The sequence below is a fragment of the Artemia franciscana genome, chromosome 16 (assembly GCF_032884065.1).
Source record: "Artemia franciscana chromosome 16, ASM3288406v1, whole genome shotgun sequence".
NCBI classification, from domain to species: domain Eukaryota; kingdom Metazoa; phylum Arthropoda; class Branchiopoda; order Anostraca; family Artemiidae; genus Artemia; species Artemia franciscana.
In genome coordinates, this window is record NC_088878.1 from 34,049,767 (window position 1) to 34,069,732 (window position 19,966).

The window sequence follows — 19,966 nt, forward strand, 5'->3', positions numbered from 1 at the left end:
AGACAGACGACAAGTAACCATTCGGGGCACTTCTGGTTCTGCCACTGACGGTAAAACTTAGCACAGAAATGAGATAGCAGAAGACCAGTAACCATTCAAGGCACTTCTGGTTCTGCCACCGACGGTAAAACTTAGCACAGAAATGAGATAGCAGAAGACCAGTAACCATTCAAGGCACTTCTGGTTCTGCCACTGACGGTAAAACTTAGCATAGAAATGAGATAGCAGAAGACTAGTAACCATTCAACGCACTTTCCAAATGTCATAATCGATGCCGTCGCATTTCTTCCGTTTCCCTCTGTCTGAATGCGTTATATTTCTATAAACCAAAGGTTTGCTGTGTTTATTTTTCAAGTTCGCATTGTTTGGCCTTATGGATCAACCTGCAATGAGAAATTGATGCACAAAATAATATAAACTAGCAAAATCAACAAGTTTTTGTACGTAGGGCTTTTCAGGACTATATCTAGGCATTAGGATAGGGGGAGGGAAGTTCTGACGTAATTGTGACCATAGCTGTTATTACATTTGGAAAGAGCAGTGAATGGAAATCAAATTGTATTACTCCTTCTATTACTATTACTACTACTAACAACGCACTGCGTTGCCCAAAGTTGCCCAAGGCTCACACAACTGCGAATGTTCCGCCTCTACCCCAGTCTATTCGAAGCCTCCCTCTTTACACACTCCCAAGAAGCTCCAATTTCCCTTAATCTTTACTTACGACTACCTCTCCTTCCATTCGGGGACAAACTGTTTTTCATTTGACCCTGGATGGTTTGCCAATAAGGACGATCTTGGGCAATCTGTCATCATTTATTGTCAGAACGTGTCGTAGCCATCCCAATCCTTCTCTCTTTATAGCCGTAGAGAGCGTGTTTGGTGCTTGTCTATTATATAAAAAACACTCGAGAAGTGAAGTTTGGTGACAATAAAATATAATGAAAATAGAATACTTTATTAACAAAATTTGGAAGGTCATTTGTGAATTATTAAATTGGGAGCTTCGGCGTCGGCTGGCCGTCTCAAGACAAAGAAAAGATCATCATTAACACGATTCTTAACGTTGTTTATCTTAGTTCATAATTAACGCGCTTCTTGAGGACACTGATTAGTTTTCTTTCACTAGTGATGGAATATAGTGTCTCACCATGGATGTTCAAATTAAGACTTGGGATTGCCAAGGTCCGAAGAACAGGCAATTGTATTTTTCCAGGCTAAGGGGCTGTTGCCCTAAACACTGCGTCAATGGACACACCATGACTTTGTACTCTTACGAGCAGCAACATTTTTGGAAGTGTAATACTGCGTCCTGGGAGCATATTTCCAAGTTGTAGTTTTCACAATTTTGCTAATAAAGTATTCTAATTTCATTATATTTTTTTTTTCATTAGCATTAACCAAACTGCACTTCTCGAGTGTGTTTTATATAACAGACAAGTACTGTGGGTTCCTCTTTTTACTATCCAATTTCTGTGGTACATTTGCGTAATTGACTTTAATTATTGATTTAAAAAAATCAAAGTTCGTTTCGTTGCACTTTAAAGTGACAATGCTGTAATACAGGCACCTAATTTTACTATGGTGGAAATAACGTAACCCAGGCCTGGAGTAAATGACTGTTGTCATAGGAAGATCCTTCCATTATACAGATACCTTCCAAATCGAAGTTCTAATAATGAAACATCAGACTATAGCAGAAAGAAGAAAATCCTCCGAGCCCGTTGATGGTGCCTAGGATATCGAATCGACGTTTCAGTATGGGTCTTTTTTACAGAGACAAGTAGCAAGCTTGTCGCCCAACCTTGCTGCAGCGGGGTTCAGACCCCGGACTCCGTTTTGCCAGGCAGAGTATCAACCCACTGTGCTACAAGGATATATCAGATTATTACCTTCTGGAAAATTCCGACTTCCTTCTCAACGATCCTGGTTGTGGACTGCTGTGCCCCTATCTTATTTTTCTATCTTATTGTGCCTTATCTTATTGTCTAATATTTCAGTTTTTTCTGTCAAGCTTATTATAACGCAATTAATCTATTTATATAGAGATGAAATATTAGTTCCTTTTGTGCTAGATTTTCCATCTGCCATATTATTTGACTATTTAATTAGTAACGCCATTAATGATCGGTCATCTGTTTTGTTTTTCTTATATTAGGGATCCCAATTTTATGATCAGTGACTTTTCAGTATTCTTCGTGAAAACATTTGACTGATAAATATGGGTTTAAACACCAGCATACCAATATTTGAAGATGATACAGTAAGCATCTGCAGTGTAATTATCAATAAAATCACTCCGTTTTAGGAGGTCAACCAGGGGCGTAATTTGCTATGGGGGCAGGGGGGTCAACTGCTCCCTCGAGATCTTATTTACCCCAGACCTCAATTTATCCCCCCCGCTGCAATTTAGTTTCTGACAAAAAAATTGTCGAAGCTAAGATAAGCTTACGTAATTCAAGCATCTAGAGAAATAGGTCAGTTTTCTTTAGTATATCTTTGCCCTTATGGTACTATATGGCTCATTTTTCTCTTTTTCACTATCATTTTCACTTAAAAAGAAAGGTAAGGAATACGGCGTTAGACTTTACAGTCCCCACCGGCGGTGCTGATCTCTGTTTCATGGCCCTTCAGTCTGGAAGAGAGCGGGGGGCCAACCATCCTGTGCTTTCGCACACCCTTTCTGTTTACCTTCCCTAGATTTCTCCAGGCACCCATTTAGAGCTGGGTTGACTCTGGTTGAGGTTACAGATCACGCCACTGATCCCGTCCCAAATTAAATAGTTGCATACACTAGGATTTGAACCCTTTCCCCTTCCTCCAGGATTTTGATGAAATTACGCCACTGGAGTCTACCCTCTGCCTAAAATCATTCAAAGCGTTTTTTACGCTAATTATATTATTCTCATCGATTTAGATTAATGAATTTTATCTGCTTGAATTTATCGTAAATGCAGATTTATTGGTAATAGTCTTGAACTGCCACTTTTTTTCTTAGAAAAAAAAGGAAATACAAAAAAGGTATTTTTTAAAATCCAGGTTGGTCATTTCTTCTCTTTTTGATTCTTCCAATGAATATACAAAAAAATGTATTGCTCAAACTCGAGAAGGGGCAATTGCCCCCCTTTTCTGGTTGACAACCCTGCTTTTGGTAGGTAGTTTTTCCCCTTCTCAGAATTGTAGGAGTCTTTTTTTTAGGCTGTAGAAGTTTGAGTATTCTGCTTAGTTCAATATCCGTTGTATTTTCTCAATCCAAATTACGCTCAATTTTTAAGTTTTTTTTTCTAAATCAGAACTTTTTGTCTCTTTACCAGGCTGAAGCTACCTTTGCAACCACTATTGAACTTGTCGCTTTTCTAAATCTCTATAATTGATTCAAAGTAATAATTCGGTGAGAAAAAAAACAAAACAACAAAAGCAAAAACTTCTTTCCTGCTATGGCAATTTAGATAGATATGCACTTGAACACTCTTGACTTTACGCACGAATCCAATCACCTAGGCTAAACAATGCATCTAGGTCAGGTGCAGTTAAAACAAATTATTTTGATTTTTATTGTTAAAACACCACAATGGTGTTTTTATGCCACTGTATTTTAATTTTGCAATAATATGGTCTGGGTCAACATTAGTGGGGGGCCCCATCACGCTTTGCGTATTTGTGATCATATACATGAATGAAGAATAACTGCAAATTTTATCTATAAATAAGTAAATATCACGCTAGTTGGAGCAAACTCGGACCATTGGAGTCGAACAATCGCAGACCTTTGATCCTTCTTATGTTTTTTGACTGAAAAACGTCTATGCAGTTGAGAATTACGGCTAATGATTGACCCCTTTCAGCTCCGTAAAGCACTACAGAGCCTACGAGGGCTTGGAAAATCCGCAGTTTTGTTGTACGGCTGTTGTTTGGTTTTCGTTATAGGTAACGATTCAACTCCAACGGTAGGGGTGTTGTCCAGGTTGACTGAAGAGTCTCCAGCAGGGGAAGGACGGGCCAGTGGCCATGATTTTGCTTATTTGAAGCCCAGCTTTTGCTGCTTCATATCGTTAATGGAGTCCGTAAGAATGGCCAAGTCGTCAGCAAAAGTCAGCGTCTGGGACGAAAGGATCCGTGAAGTCCGAATCTGATATGAGAAGTAGTTTTTGTCATAATGTAGTGGATGACTTTGAAGAGCTATGGGGCTAATGCCCTTTCTTGGCGTACACCTGTTATTATCTGCAGTATTTCTCTGGGAACCCAATCATCTCAGGAGTCTGTAAGAGGGTTTCAAACAAAGAATAAGGAAGGCTTGAGCTACTATGACCTTAATTAGAGAGCAACTTGGACTATAATTCGACTCTTAGCTTCAAAAGTTTATAAAGATATTCTCTACTGATGAAAGCTAATTTGCCAGTAAAACACTAGCAACTTTTTAAATATCAATTCTAGTAACCGCTATAAATGTACTCCTCATTAAAACATATAATCAGACACCAAATATTTTGGTAGGTTAAACAAAGATGGGGTTGCGAAACAGATAGGACCAATCGTTTCAACTTTGTTGAGTTTAGAGAGTTGGTTCAAAGAAGAAACGAGAGATTACTCTTCTAAATTTCAATATTAAAAATTATGTTTTAACATTTTGTTCCTTGTTTCTGGAGAGAAAAAAAGCACCACCTTTTTGAAACTGGTTTAACTGATGCTTTGAGTTAGCTTTTACTGGATGAAAGATCTAGAAATACGAGGAAAGGCAATTTCTGAAGAGATAAGCTGCTCTGCTTCTTTAAGACTGCTTGTCTCTTTTCTCAGAAATATTAAACCATTATAAAAATGAAAAATGTTTGAGCGGAAGAGTTTTTACAACTAAACTCTCTGTTTCTCTGTAGTTGGTTTATAAATCTCAGTCTTACAAAAGTCTGATGTAGCACCTTTTGAATTACCAAAGTGCTTCTCTCTGCCCTTCATTTCTTTGAAAATTATTTTTACTTCTTTGAATAAAATAAAACAATAAACACCAGACGACTGATTTATTAGGATCAACCAGCGATGTACCTTCTTTATTTGACTTTATTTTCTTTTTTTAAAATAGCTGCCACAAAAATCTTATTTTCATTAATTTTATTGATTTAATTATCATTGTTTTCAGTTAAATAGTAGTGAATTTCCTATAGAAGAAGATGAGGATCTGTTTGGGTTTGAATTTCCTCCCCTAAATTCGAGTCTTATGGATGACGACCACGATGATTTTTACGAAAATGCTAGACATATCCCTCCTGGATACCCACCCCCCGGAAAATTCCTTCCGCTGAAAATTCTACCCGTGAAGAATAGTTTCGGCAGATAGATCCTCTCCCATGGAAAAATCCTCCCACATGCAGCACTGATCAGCCAAAGAGAAAGTGTGACAAATAATGAAGGAAAGAGGAAATTGTATAATATTAGATATAATTATATTCCAAAACAAACGCATAATGTATGATGTTATTTTAATTATTTTTCGTTTTTTTTTGGGGGGGGGGGTGAGTTATCATAGCAGGGTAATATAAAGGTTCAAGTAAATAATATGAGGATATGCAATTACTGGTGACTGTAGAAGAGTTGTCCTACAATGGAATTCATTAAGATTCTATGACTCTTAGGGGGGTTTTCCCCCTTTTTTTTGAAAATCAGACACATTCTCTCAGGCTCGTAGCCTTTAATAGGTAATGAAACTTCATGCAAGTTATATATTTCAAATCAGCATAATAAGCCGACTCTTTTGATGTATCTATTAGTATCAAAACTCCGCTTTTTTAGAGTTTTGGTTACTATTGAGTCCGGTCACTCCTTACTTACAGTTTGTTACTATGAACTGTTTGAATTACACAGAGATAAACAGTCTGGGACTAACATCTTATTAGTCTTTTGATAACAGTCTATTTTATCTTTTAATATTAGTCCTAGATAACAATCTTTTGGGTAATATTTTGGGTGCTATTAAAATTACTCTATTTTTTGTTGGATGGTTTTGCGTGCTATTAAAATTACTTTATTTTTTGTTGGGTAGTTTTGGGTTCTAGTAAAATTACTTTATTTTTTGTTGGGTGGTTTTGGGTGCTAATAAAATTACTTTATTTTTCATTGGATGGTTTTGGGTGCTATTAAAATTGCTTTATTTTTTGTTGGATGGTTTTGGGTGCTAATAAAATTACTTTATTTTTTGTTAGATGGTTTTGGGTGCCATTAAAATTACTTTATTTTTTGTTGGATGGTTTTGGGTGCCATTAAAATTACTTTATTTTTTGTTGGGTGGTTTTGGGTGCTATTAAAATTACTTTATTTTTTGTTGGATGGTTTCGGGTGCTATTAAAATTACTTTATTTTTTGTTGGACGGTTTTGGGTGCCATTAAAATTACTTTATTTTTTGTTGGGTGGATGTGGGTGCTATTAAAATTACTTTATTTTTTGTTCTTTACCGACGATGCTGATCTTTCATCAATTTTAAAGAGCAAGTAAAATAGTAGGGCTTCGCGGCACTATTTTACCGACTCAAATTTGTTACCTGATTAGCTGAAAACATTGGGGTAGGGATACCCCCTCCCTCTGTAAGTGACGCCCTGCTGATAGCTATAGTATATAATACCAGTTCACCCCTTGTGATCGAGAACATATCTACCAAGCATATATCAGGAGGCTTTAAGTACCTTCAAGGGATATTTTTTTCTTATTTAATTTAAATAATAAGGAGGCTTCAGGCAAATTTAATGCGCAACCGTGTGATATTAGTTCCTCCACAACTGGAAAGCCCAGTATATAGTTTTTCCCTCGCAACTGGAAAGCCCAGTATATAGTTTTTCCTCCACAACTGGAATACCCAGTATATTGTATTTTTATACTTTTAAATCGATTGGCTATCTGAAAATTTTTAATTGAGTGCCACTTGACGCTCTATGTGCCAAAGATAATGATGATAGAAGGTAATAAGCTTACCTAAGCTATGGATGTCAGGTGATTGATTTTTCTTCTAACGATAATTTCTACAGGACCTGTGCCTGTCATCATCAGGTTAATTCAAATTTCTTGCCAGAAAGTAAAATCACTAAATAAATAAAACTAAAAACACTGAACAACACTAGTGATGAGCCGAACCTGGAGTTATTGTTGTGCCATGGCCCGAATTTTATGTGCCAAATTCATTGGTTTGTGCAATAAAATAGCAGAAAACGCCATTTTACATTGGCACAATCTTTTTCGGTCATTTTTAATGGGCTCTAGTACTGTCAATTTTCGTCTGAATAAGCCCTTGACCGATTGGATAGGAGCTTAAAACCTCCACAGTAGTATTCTCCAGCATGTTGAATCTATTGGTTTGTTTTTCATTAAGATTACTTACCTCTTGAGTGGTGTTTTCCCCATTTTTCGAAAATCAGGCACATTTTCTCTGACTTGTAGTGTTTATGTGTGAGACAGGCACGTACGCAGGAATTTTTTTTCGGGTGGGCCATAACCTTCGAAACGGGGGCCAAAGTAGCACTTTTTTTTTTATTTAGTAGCTAAATAAATGTAAAAAGCACGTACATCAGAAAATACAGATTAACTTTAATCTGTAGTATTGTAGCGGATGGGGGGAAGAAGACTGAAGCCTCAAAAGTACGTTTTAGGCTCGGGTTATGTTCATAGCGATTTAGAACCAGTGATTAATCTATTATATCCCACTGAAATGGAAATTTTAGGGTTGACAGTGCAATATGGGTGCTGTGGGAGGTAGTTCTTCTATTGTGAAAACGTCGATTTGAATGAAAAATGATCAAATTATAAAAATGATTTTAATGATTAATGAAAAATTTCCAAATTTGATCCATTGAAAGCTGTACTTTATCCTGAAAAGGGGGGAATAAACACCCTAATATCAACGATAATTCTATTTTGCTGTGGAAAGCAAACTTTCCACACCTTTGTTCTTTACGAACAAACTTTTGTTCTTTACGAACAAAAATAACAGTACAATCACTAATTACTTCAAAGAGGGTAAAAAGTTAGACAGAAAATGAGTTAATAATTGGGCAATGACTTGACCGGATTATTGCATGCTGTAAAATCCAAAAAAAAAGGCTTCACACCTGTATCTAGATTCTTTTGCTTTTGCCAAAAATCCCAGGAAACCATGGGGAAATTAAACATTTCACATAATTTCGGGGGGGGGGCGAAGGCCTCCCCCTGCGTACGTGCCAGGTGTGAGACTAAACTTAATAAAGATTTATTATTTGGAATCAGCATAAAAAGACAATTATTTTGATGCATTAATTGTTACCAAACTTCCTCTTTTTAGAGTTTTAGTTACTATTGGTCCTAGTCGCTTCTTACTTACAGTTCGTTACCATGGACTGTTAGTCCCTACTCAATTATAAATATAGGGAAAATTTTCCAGGAATGAATTGTCGTTAGGGATTTTCCTTGGGGATGGAATTTCTGATGGGAACACGCGGATCCCCACCACGACATGTCAAGTCACGTAATTGCTTTAGAAGTTTTTTCACGAATGTATGACGAAATCATTCTTTCTTCTTAACAAATGCCTGTCCACTGGTTTGCTAAAATCAACAAGCGTGGTAGCTTAAGGCCGTGATTAAGTGAACTTGAAAACATCGAGGTTCGAAATTGAAGTTAGGGTAGCCTTCTGTCTCTCAATTCTGTAGAGACCGTTGATTGTCAAAAACCCTTCAAATAACACCTATTAACTGGTGGAAATAGCAGGTTAATTATATCAGCTTGTCAATCTGGTCTCTAGGGGTTTTGTCGACGATCTAAAACGATTCTTTCTGGCAAAAAACTTGTAAAAATTTCAGGTAGCTGAAAATATTCTATGGGACTGTTCGAAAACAGGAAAATAAATCGAAAAATGGTTGCAATCATCTTAAGGTTGTTGTCTTCTGCTCATGATAGTACCAATTTTGTTCTAACAGCAATATCCTTCATAGAGTACACTTGTGAAAAAGAGCTAGACATTTTCTAAGATTTCTAAGCAATTAGATTAAATAGAGCAAAATCCTAGCAAACATTTTGTAGCATCTTCAAGAAGCTACGGCCTGATATTAAAAGCGATATCTTCCGCCAATGGATACTTGAGTACTTTTTAAATATAAATTTTCAATTTTAACATGGGATTTTTGAGTCACATCAGTTCACTTAATCACGGCCTTGGTCTTTAATAAGAGAAATCTGATTCTTTTGATGTATATTTTAGCATCAAAATTCCGTTTTTTAGAGTTTCGTTTACTATTGAGCTGGGTTGCTCCTTACTACAGTTCGTTACCACGAACTGTTTGATAAATCGTCTTTATTTTGTTTTGGTTTTTATTGAAGCTGCTTCTATGATTTTGAGTTGATTTTTATTTTCAGTGGAACAGTGGTGAATTTCCTACAGAAGAAGAAGAAGATCCGTTTGCATTTGAATTTCCTCCCCCAAAGTTGAGCACTATGGATCACAATCATGATCACCACGACATGTCAAGTCACGGAATTGCTACCGAGGTGGCAAAAGCTCTTGTAAACGGGACTTTAGACGTTTTATCAGCGGTTTCGAATGGTACAGACCTATTTCATGATCAAAAATCAATGACAACACATGACCATGGATCGATGACAACACACGACCATGGATCGATGACAACGCATGACCATGGATCCATGACCACCCATGATCATGGATCAATGACCACTCATAATCACGGTGGAGGTGGAGGAGGCTGTGGAGGTGGGGGAGGCCATGGAGGACATGGAGGAATGATTGTGAGTGTTCTTGTTTTTTAATTATCTTGCTTAAAGGCAGGTTTAACCTTTCCTAGTTTGCAGATTGCCAATTCGGCTCTGAAAATTAAAAGGGCGGCATACGCCATCTTTGTAACTTTTCAGGAGACCCAAAAAATAGAAAAATTCTTTTAGGCTGTTGTCGTTCTGAAGGATGAAGCTAATGGAGATAAAGGGACATGTTCTAAACCAAGCTATGTTCTTTTCAGTGGTATAAACTTAATTCAAATATTCTTAGCGAATTCAAAATTATTCCATTTTATGGCGTATGTCTCCTTTTTCCTTGACAAAAAGGGGGACAAATGCCAGCTCCTCATGTTTTAGCTCCATAAGATAATCCTCTTCTGTCAAAACTGGCGTATGTCTCTTTTACATCTTCATAACGGTATAAGGTAGGTAAACTCTGACTATATTATTTGATTCATCATTCTGAGTTTACTCACGACACATATATAACTCATATTCGACCAAAATGGCATATTTCGCCCTTTTAATTCTCACTGCCAAAATTGCCCTTACCGAGAAAGTAATAAACTTTAAATAAATTCACAGAAGTGCATAAAAATTATTTTATATTAGTAGGTTTTCTTAATAAAGCATTTTATGTCATAATTTGCTTCTTTTCAAGTACCAAGGACATTGAAAATAAAATCTGATTGTTTAAATGGCTCACTTGGAAACTTGCGCAACCAACAGGTCTGAAAAAATAGTGGAGAAATCAGGAATTTAATTTTTAATGAAACAAACCCCCATGTGCAATTCTACAGTTTTTGGTTATAGCGAATACCAAATTAAAAAGAAAAAAAAACAATCAGAGTAAAAATCAGCAAAAAATAAGTTAAAAAAATATGGCAGCAAAAAGCTTAAAAACCTGTAGCTCGCCTTTGAAGGTGTGGTTTTCCTTGGAAATCAACATATCGTTAATGTTTGAATTTTTAGGGACGAAAAGGTTGCCAAATTTGCCTAATTAGCTTTGCCTCCTTGTTTAAGGGTTCAATGTGGTAATGCTGGCAAAAAATAATACTGCCTTAAAAACTGCATATTTTGAAACAATCAAAAGATAGATATAAAAAATTGCGGTTTTCATGTATGAATAGACCTAAGATGGGTCCAGGGGGGGGATGCTTTTATTTTGATGTCAGTGGTACATTAAGGTCAAAGCATGTTACAAAAGATATTTTTTATTCCTATCTTCATGGCACCACGTAAATAGGGGTATCTGATGTGTCGCTATTCATTTGCCTAGTTCCAAAACATCGAGGTTTTAAATGATTGTTGAACCTTCTTTTAATGGAGTCAACCGAGGGATCTGTAGGAATAACATCCCCAGGAAGATCATTCCAGATCGAAGTGCAACGCCGGATGAAGCTCTTCCTAAAGTACTCGGTTCTTGGCGTGTCCTTGTTGACTTTTAAATAATTAGACCGAGCTGTGTCCCTTCATGTCTTCCTTGATGGCTGAAGAAAGGGGTGCACGATGCGAAAGAGCTCGTCTGAGGGAAGCGAATTCATGTACTTGTAGAAAACAGCCATCGGCGGCTGTTTAAGACATTTTCAGAAACGTCATTCTTACCACTTTGTTCTAAGGCAATACTGATAAAGTTTACGTAAAGGCTACGCCATTTTTGAACCCCAAAATTGTTTTACGTCACCCTATTTTGGTATTAACTTATGAATTTATCAAAACAATTTATAATTTATTTTGGTATATTATCACTTGAAGTGAATTGGATAGTAAACCTAACCTTCAATATCTAATAAAAGAAACATGAACCTGATAAAAAGATCTCTATATCGTTGGTTATGTGGGTAACGTTTACGTGGCCTCTCTATTGTGGTTATGTGGCCAATAAAACTCTTCAGCTTTTCACGTCATATAATAGGTACTAAGAAACCTGGGATGTACGCAGGACGGGAAGGGGTGCCTTAGGGCTCCGGTCCCGGAAAATTGTTGTGTACGTGCGTAACTTGAGGTCAAGCCACTTTCTCATCATTCCGTCAGTAGGTTTCACTATAACTATATTGAATTTTTTGCATATTTTTTTGGAGGAAGGGGGCTGGGGATCTTTGATTTTCTCTTTTTGCTGGAGGTAAAATCTGTTTTCTCTGGTCCTCGCAGATGAGTGTACCCTACTGTTTTGTTGATCTTTTCGCTCCTTGTTGTCGCATTGGCTATTTGGTAAGCATGGGTTGGGCAGTCTTTACTGTAGACTTCTAACAATAGTCAGACCTCTTTGATAGTAGCAAAATAATCCAAAATAATGAGAGGAAATAATAGTTAATGGGAAGGAATAAAAGTCTCTCAACTATCTCAACTTGTCTGAGTGTTTTATCTTAATTCTCATTTTTATATTATGATTTTGTGTATATTCCATTTTGTCGATCTTAACTGTAATCGTCTAATCCGAAAAAATGGAAGGCATGTACGTACACAAGTTTTTTTTTGTGGGGGGGTGCAAATAAAAAAATCTTTTGATAGTTATTATAAGAACTACAAAACAGTTGAAAAAATTTAGGTTTCAGACTGGAGGGGGCTAATACACGTAAACTAGGGGGAGGGCTATTATTCAAAATCTAAGAGAGCTTTTTTTCAATTTATCAATTAAATCGCCAAAGAGGTCATTTTTCAATCAAAAATTGAAATTTAAAAATAGGGGCCAAAATAATTTGGGGAGGTAGCGGTATTTTTCATAGTGTATGCTGCGTTTTTTATTGTTTGCTTTGTGTTTAGTGTCTTTCCGTTTCTTTTTTATACTCTGTTACAATTTTTTGTATATTGCTTTATTTTGTCGATCTTGACTTTTTTTTCTTTTTTTTTGTGGTGGGTTTCAAATAACAACTAACTAAACATTTGCAAGGTTTGTATTGCTTTATTTTGTCAATCTTGACTGCCATCATTTAACAAAAGTTAAAGAGCAAGGGTGTCTGAGTGGAGGAGGCAGGCCATGTTTCCCCACCTCTTTTAACGACATTTAAAAATATTTAATGGTGAGGAATTAAGTTCTCTTTTCTATTATGAAAGTTCAGTCTTTTTTACAGTTCTCATGTCTATTTCATGATATTTCTATAGGTATTGCTTTATTTTGTCAATCTTGACTGCCACCATCTAACAAAAGGTAAAGAGCTAGGGTGTCAGGTGAATTAAAACACTTTAATTTCACTGGAGAGGTCAGTATGGAGTGGAGCAGTTGTCGCCTTATGTGCCAGCCGGCATGAGAAAAATTAAATAAAGACAAAGACTACACTGCCTTTCCATCATTAAAAAACAACAAAAGATGGAAACAAGGGCGAATTAATTTAAGATAGTGAATTTTAACCTTAAATTACTATTTAAATAGAAATAGTATAATTTCGCTGGGAAGCTTATTATGGAGAGGCAGCGCTATCTTCTTATGTGCCCACTGGCGTGAAAAGATCTAAGTCTAAATAAGTGTAACTTAAATTTACTTATTAAAAAAAATCTTATAATTAAATAGAATTAAAATTAGTAAATTAAAGAAGACTAAAATAGAAATAAAATTAGAAACTAAAATTAGATTGGGTATCACACTTACTAATAGTAGAATGTGTCTCACAAATTTAGCACCCATACTTTTGTACCTTAAATAAAGCATAGCTCAATAAATTGTGAAGTATATTTTAAGCGATAGTCAACTAATTAATTATGATAATGACTAATTAACTAATTAATATTACGTTTTACCGGCCTTTATATGGACCACTTTCATGGACTTTGTCTTAAGGAACACAGGAAAGCTAACGGGAGACCACTGAATCAAATTGGGAGAAAAGCTCTCCTGGACATAGATTATGCTGATGATTTAAGCATTCTTGATGAAACGTGTGAACAAAATGAATTAATTTTTAGAGGTTTTGCGTGTTCAGGGTGCTAAAATAGGTTTGAGAATTAATTTTAAGAAGATCAAGTCACTAAGGCTAGGAATAAGCGAAGATGAAAAGGTGACGTTGGGTGACGAAAAGATTGATCAGGTGGGCAGTTTCACTTACCTTGGTAGTAATATTAGTAAATATGGTGGGAGCAGTAAAGATGTTAAAAGTAGAATAGCCAAGGCTCAGGGTGTTTTTTCACAGTTGAAAATTTCATAATTATAAAAGTTTGGAAAAATAAAAAGATAAGTCTGTAATACCAGAAGCTACAGTGATGACAATGGTCAAATATGGCTTTGAAGCATGGGAGCTCCGAAAAGCGGATGAAAATTTGCTAGATGTTTTCCAGAGAAATTGCCTACGGATTGTTCTGGGTACCCGGCTGACCGACCGTATTTCAAACAGTAGGCTGTACGAAAAATGTGGTTCAATCCTTCTTTCTAGGGCTATAATGAAAGAAAGGTTGAGATGGCTTGGGTACGTTGTGCGGATGAAGGATGACAGATTGCCGAATTTTCCTTTTTGGCTGACCCTATAGGGCTAAACGGAAAGCAGGTCGTCCTCGTCTTGGGTGGGAGGACGTCATAAAGAAAGATCTAAAGGAAATGGGAGCTTCCTGGAAGGGTGTAAAAAGGGAGGCTTTGGAATAGATTGGTGTGGAGGAAGAGTGTGCGTAGCTGTGTTGGGCTCAGGTTGCTTGGTGCTGCGTTGACTTTTTAGTAGTTGTAGTACTATGCAAGTAACTTTGAAGCCGACACTGCCATATTGAATCACAGCAAAAAAAAAAGAACTTGGCAAATTCTTAAGTTAAATTTGCCTAATAAGTATTTCAGTTCAATTATACAATGACCATTCTTCTCCAGTGTGCACATATTCTATAATAAGTTTAAAGAATTAAAATATCAGACAGTAACTTGCATACAGTAATGGGCCTGACCTTAGCTGTCTTGATGATCAATCCTTCTCCGTTTTGCTTCTTGTTTTTCTGGATGTAACTGTCCTTATTGTCCTTTTACCGGCCTTCTACCTTATTGGCGTGCTCCCTATCACTAGCACATTAAAGGAATGGAAAGACGCATCGTTTTTCAAACAGCAAATTGGTGTATTTTTGCCAGCTTTTCAACTAGGATTTCTTTTTAGGTTGATATTCATTTTTGGTGTTTTTTTATGCTTGATGTATTATCTCAGATTTTTAGAGTCATATACTAAAAATCTGGGATAATACCAAAAATGCTCAACTAATATATTACTTGACGGCTTATCAAAACAAATTGCCTTAGTCAAATGTCCATATTTTAGAAATCTAAAATAACTTGCAAAGAATACGGTGTCTTTTCTGTGAAAAAGACAGCTTATCATTGGTATGTGTATGCTTTTAAGATACTTGAAGCTAAGGTAAGGTCACGTCTGTCTAGCCCTTAAGCGTGGCTCAGTGTTCTCAGCAGAATACCAAGTTTTTAGCAGCTCTTGGGAGTCTCGGTTTATTATTAATTCGAAGAGGAGATTCAAAAGTAGATGGCATTATCGTTTGTAAAAAGTTTTCCGTTTTTTCACTTTATTATAGTTATTCAATTTCTTGAATGTTAGTACAGTTAAGTCAAACTTTATTTCCATATAAGTTAGATGGCAGTGAAGTCCATATTTATTTTCGAGTGCCTAAAAGGGAGCTTCGTTAAACACTCTTTTGCCGTGTAGAATGACTTCTCCACAGAGGCTAACTAAAAATAAATATATTAGTTGTTTAAAGAAGGAATCCTAAGAAATAACAAAAATAAGGATAATTACGAGGGCTAATGGCATATAGTTGGGTGTTAGCACTGTTAAATCCGATAAACATGTTCATGTTAAATCCGGTAGCAGGTACATTACCTTGTTTCTTTTGTACCTTTTTGATTTTTCTATATTGTTGTTAAATATTATTTAATCAAATATTCTGAAGTTATGTTCTTTTTTTAAGATGTATTTTCACTTTGGCTACGAAAATGAAACTGTTTTGTTTCAAGGATGGACTTTAAACTCCGTTGAGGCACTTATTGGAACGTGCATAGGAATCTTTTTTCTCGCTATCTTCTATGAAGGACTGAAATATTTTCGGTAAGTATATACCTAGTTTGGTGTGAAGCTATGGCGTAGCCAAGGGTATAATTGCGTCCAAATATAATTGCAAAATAGGTATTACAGACAAGATGTATGTTTAATAAAAAAAATTATAAGGTCTTTAAGTCTCATTGCTCTTTGTTGATGATCCAGAATTTTTTCTGTCCAAAGATGTAATTGTTTAAGCACTATGGACATGCATATAAATACAACATATGTATAAATACATACAATATAGAGACATATAAATACATAGAATATAAACACAAATCATGTGAATAGAACATACATATAAATACGTATATACGTATAAATATAACATACAATAAATACAACAATTTTTTCTTGGGCCCATCTTCCTCATACCTCATACCTGTAACTTTTACTCATCTATAAAAGAATTTAAAATTCCCACTATCCCTTTAGCTCAAAATCTTTCCCCTTTGCATCAAAATCGTGAAGTTTTAGGGGAGTAACGTATTTTTGTCAGTGTTGGCTCGTTGAAATGTAAAAGCTAATAAACAAAAGTAATTAGTTAAATTTGACAGCCCATTTCGTCCGTAAAAATTCAAACATCAACAATATGTTGACTCCAAAAGACAATTACACCTTGAAAACGAAACTACACCCTCTTACAGCCAACGATTATTGTCATATGTTTTAACTTTTTTTTTTATCTTTCGCCCACATTTTTTCAATTTTCGAATTTGGCGCCGTTACAAGCAAAAACTATTGGAACTTCTTACTAAAAATTGAAATTCTGTTGATTTTTTTTACTTTTTTTTAACTTTTCAATCAATCATTTAACTTTCAATAAAATGAAAGTTTTCATTTCAATCAATCAGATTTTACTTCTTTCTCCTTGGTATTTTTGGTCGGGTTTACTCTATCAGCATCATGGCTGCCACTGAAAATTTAATAATATTGCAAAATTCACCTGCAAATCTCCCGGTTTGAAAAAGACTCATCGTTTTAACTTATAATAACATATATACTCAACTTGAATCCTGAGGGTAATATTTAATGGATACTTTTCCCAAGATCTAAGCTCGAGATTGAAATTCCAAGATCTTGGGACAAATCCTAGCTAGTGGCAACGCTGTCATACGGAATATTTCCACCCTTTTCCTCGTCACCTTGACTGTTTATTTATTCGTTCTTCTGACAGCTTAAACAATTTTGACCTGCTGCATTTGCAGCTGGTCTGTATGATGGATGACCATTATTGCCAATGACAATAAAGACCATGTGATGACAATAGATGACAATGGATGACAATAAAGACCATTATTGCTCCATTATTGCAAGGCTCTCAATTTTTGGGATTGACTCCTTTAATTGAAAGAACTAAGGACATCAAAGCTTTAATTGTTTTAAAAGTAGCATTGTGGCAAAGAGTCAAACTTTAGCGTAACGAGCGAGGGATTGCGGAGGGGACAACTCATTTCATATACGGAGTAATTTCTGTTCGTTTTAAGTTTTAATGTCGCTCCTTACTTTCAGCTAAAAAAAGATTAGTTTTTTTTTATGTAATTTCTGAACGTTTTTGAATTAATGCATGTTTGGTTTTGGCTCTCCGCAAATAAATTATTAAAATGAAATTTGTATATTAATTCTTTTTTTGGCTTAATGGCTTTCTCTTAGTTTTGATTAGACGATTTTGAGAAATAAGGGGTGGAGAAGGAGGCCTGGTTGCCCTCCAATTTTTCGGTTACTTATAAAGGCAACTAGAACTTTTAATTTTTGACGAACTTTTTTATTAGTAAAAAATATACGTAACTTAAGAATTAACTTACGTAACAAACTTTCATAACCTTATATTTTTATTATGTATGCAAGGGGGTTTGTAGCCTCGTTAATACCTCGCTCTTTACACTAAATCGTAAGTTTTTTCCCAATTCTTTAAGAATGACCCCTGAATCAGAAAGGCCGTAGAATAAATAGTTGAAATTACTAAAAATACTTTAGCATAAAGAGCAAGGTATTTATCTCCTCCTAAATACCTCGCTCTTTATGCTAAAGTATTTTTAGAACCCCTCATATGCGTAATAATCTCTGTTCGTTTTAAGTTTCAATGCTACTTCTTCCTTTCATTTGAAAAAACGTTTTCATGTTTATTTTTCATTGTTTTCTTATAGTAATGCTAGAGAATCCTGCGCCCTTGTCATTGAGTTTTTCTTCCCCCATGACAGATTCCTCCAAGGAAAGATCCTCCAACATAGCCCCCTCTCCTCAGCCCCACCCCCAAACAAAATAAAATCCCCCTGAAAACGTCTGCACACTTCCCAATAACCATTACTATATGTAAACACTGGACAAAGTTTGTAACTTGCAGCCCCTCCCCCAGGGACTCTGGGGGAGTAAATCACCCCAAAGAAATAGTTATTATGGTTTTCGACTATGCTGAACAAAATGGCTATCTCAAAATTTTGATCCGTTGGCTTTGGGAAAAAATGAGCGTGGGAGGGGACCTAGATGCCCTCCAATTTTTTTGGTCACTTAAAAAGGGAACTAGAACTTTTCATTTCCGTTAGAATGAGCCCTCTTGCGACATTCTAGGACCACTTGGTCGATACGATGACCCCTGGGAAAAAAAAACAAACAAATAAACACGCACCCGTGATTTGTCTTCTGGCAAAAAATACAAAATTCCACATTTTTTTAGATAGGAGCTTGAAACTTCTTTAGTATGGTTCTCTGATACGCTGAATCTGATGGTTTCATTTTCGTTAAGATCCTACGACTTTTAAGGGGTGTTTCCCCCTATTTTCCAAAATAAGGCAAACTTTCTCAGGCTCGTAACTTTTGATGGGTAAGACTAAACTTGATTAAACTTATATATTTAAACTCAGCATTAAAATGCAATTCTTTTGATGTAGCTATTGATATCAAAATTCAATTTTTTAGAGTTTTGGTTACTATTGAGCCGGGTCGCTCCTTATTACAGTTCGTTACCACGAAATGTTTGACAAATACGAAAAAAAAAGATGAAAAAGAACAGAAACAGAAACAGGTCAGTCAAAACAGCTGACCTGTTTCTTCTTTTTGTAAAAAAAACAGCTGTTTTAATAGTTGTTTTTTTCTTCGTCTATCTCTCTCTTTTTCAAGATGTTGCACCCTGTCATCTATACTGGGCGAGTAATACGCTGTAATTCCCAAGCTTGCATAAAGAAACCATCTTGAAAGTATCCCGAATCCACAAACCCATCTTATTTTTAATCAACTTTTAAAGTTTTTCTATATTTTATGTATTTATATATATATATATATATATATATATATATATATATATATATATATATATATATATATATATATATATATATATATATTATATTTTATATATATATATATATATATATATATATATATATATATATATATATATATATATATATATATATATATATATATATATATATATATATATTTTTATTTTATATACTTTTTTCTCTGGCAGAGCTCGAATAACAACATGAAAAAACAAAACAATATATCTTATCACTGAAACAAACAGAATTTTTCTTACCTGTATCTATTTTTAAGAAATAGCATTGACATGCCACTCCAACCTACTGCCAACACACGTTCATTCGAGACAATACTTAATACTTAGACAATCATTCGAGACAAACTTAATAATACCAACTATCAGGCCATAGTGGGGAAGAAGTGCAGAAAGAACCTACCCAAATTCTATTCTATTAAATTCTATCTATTCTATCCTTTCTATTAAATTTGGCAGCGATGTAAGACTAAACATGCCAACGGGAAATATGTTTCCAAGCAATCGTGATGCTGGGAGTAAACCCCCTTTCAATTAAAGTGAAATGTCATATCCTAAACTCAAGCGTATTCCATCGAAACGAAAAACACAAATGTGCCAAAATAGGAGGTAAGCCTGTTAACATTATTACATATGACCTTTTTTCTCTGTTTTGTTATAGTTGTTATATTGTATAGAATATTCCATTGTTTGCTGCTGTAGTAACCGAGTTGATTTTTATTTTATTTTCTTCTTCTTTTTTGTCCAAAATTAGTTTAAGGTCATTTCAGTTTTGACAGAAATTTATATTCTATTTTGAGAATTTTAGTTTTTGTTACCCTAAGAATTAAAATTTCTGTATTTTCGAAAGTAAAATCATGTCATCTCAAGAATTAACTTTTTAAATAAATTTAACTTTTTATTGTAGGGTGCAAATGTTTATCA

General features: G+C 35.2%; 1 protein-coding gene across 1 annotated transcript in view; it reads left to right on the forward strand.

The window, feature by feature from the left end:
• LOC136037369 (high affinity copper uptake protein 1-like) overlaps positions 1-19,966 on the forward strand; it is a 90,375-nt gene that overhangs the window by 59,537 nt on the left and 10,872 nt on the right. The window contains exons 3-4 of the mRNA XM_065720095.1: positions 9,365-9,754; positions 15,617-15,753. Coding sequence (XP_065576167.1) covers positions 9,443-9,754; positions 15,617-15,753 — 449 coding nt within the window. The 5' untranslated portion in view covers positions 9,365-9,442. The remainder of the gene's footprint in view (positions 1-9,364; positions 9,755-15,616; positions 15,754-19,966) is intronic.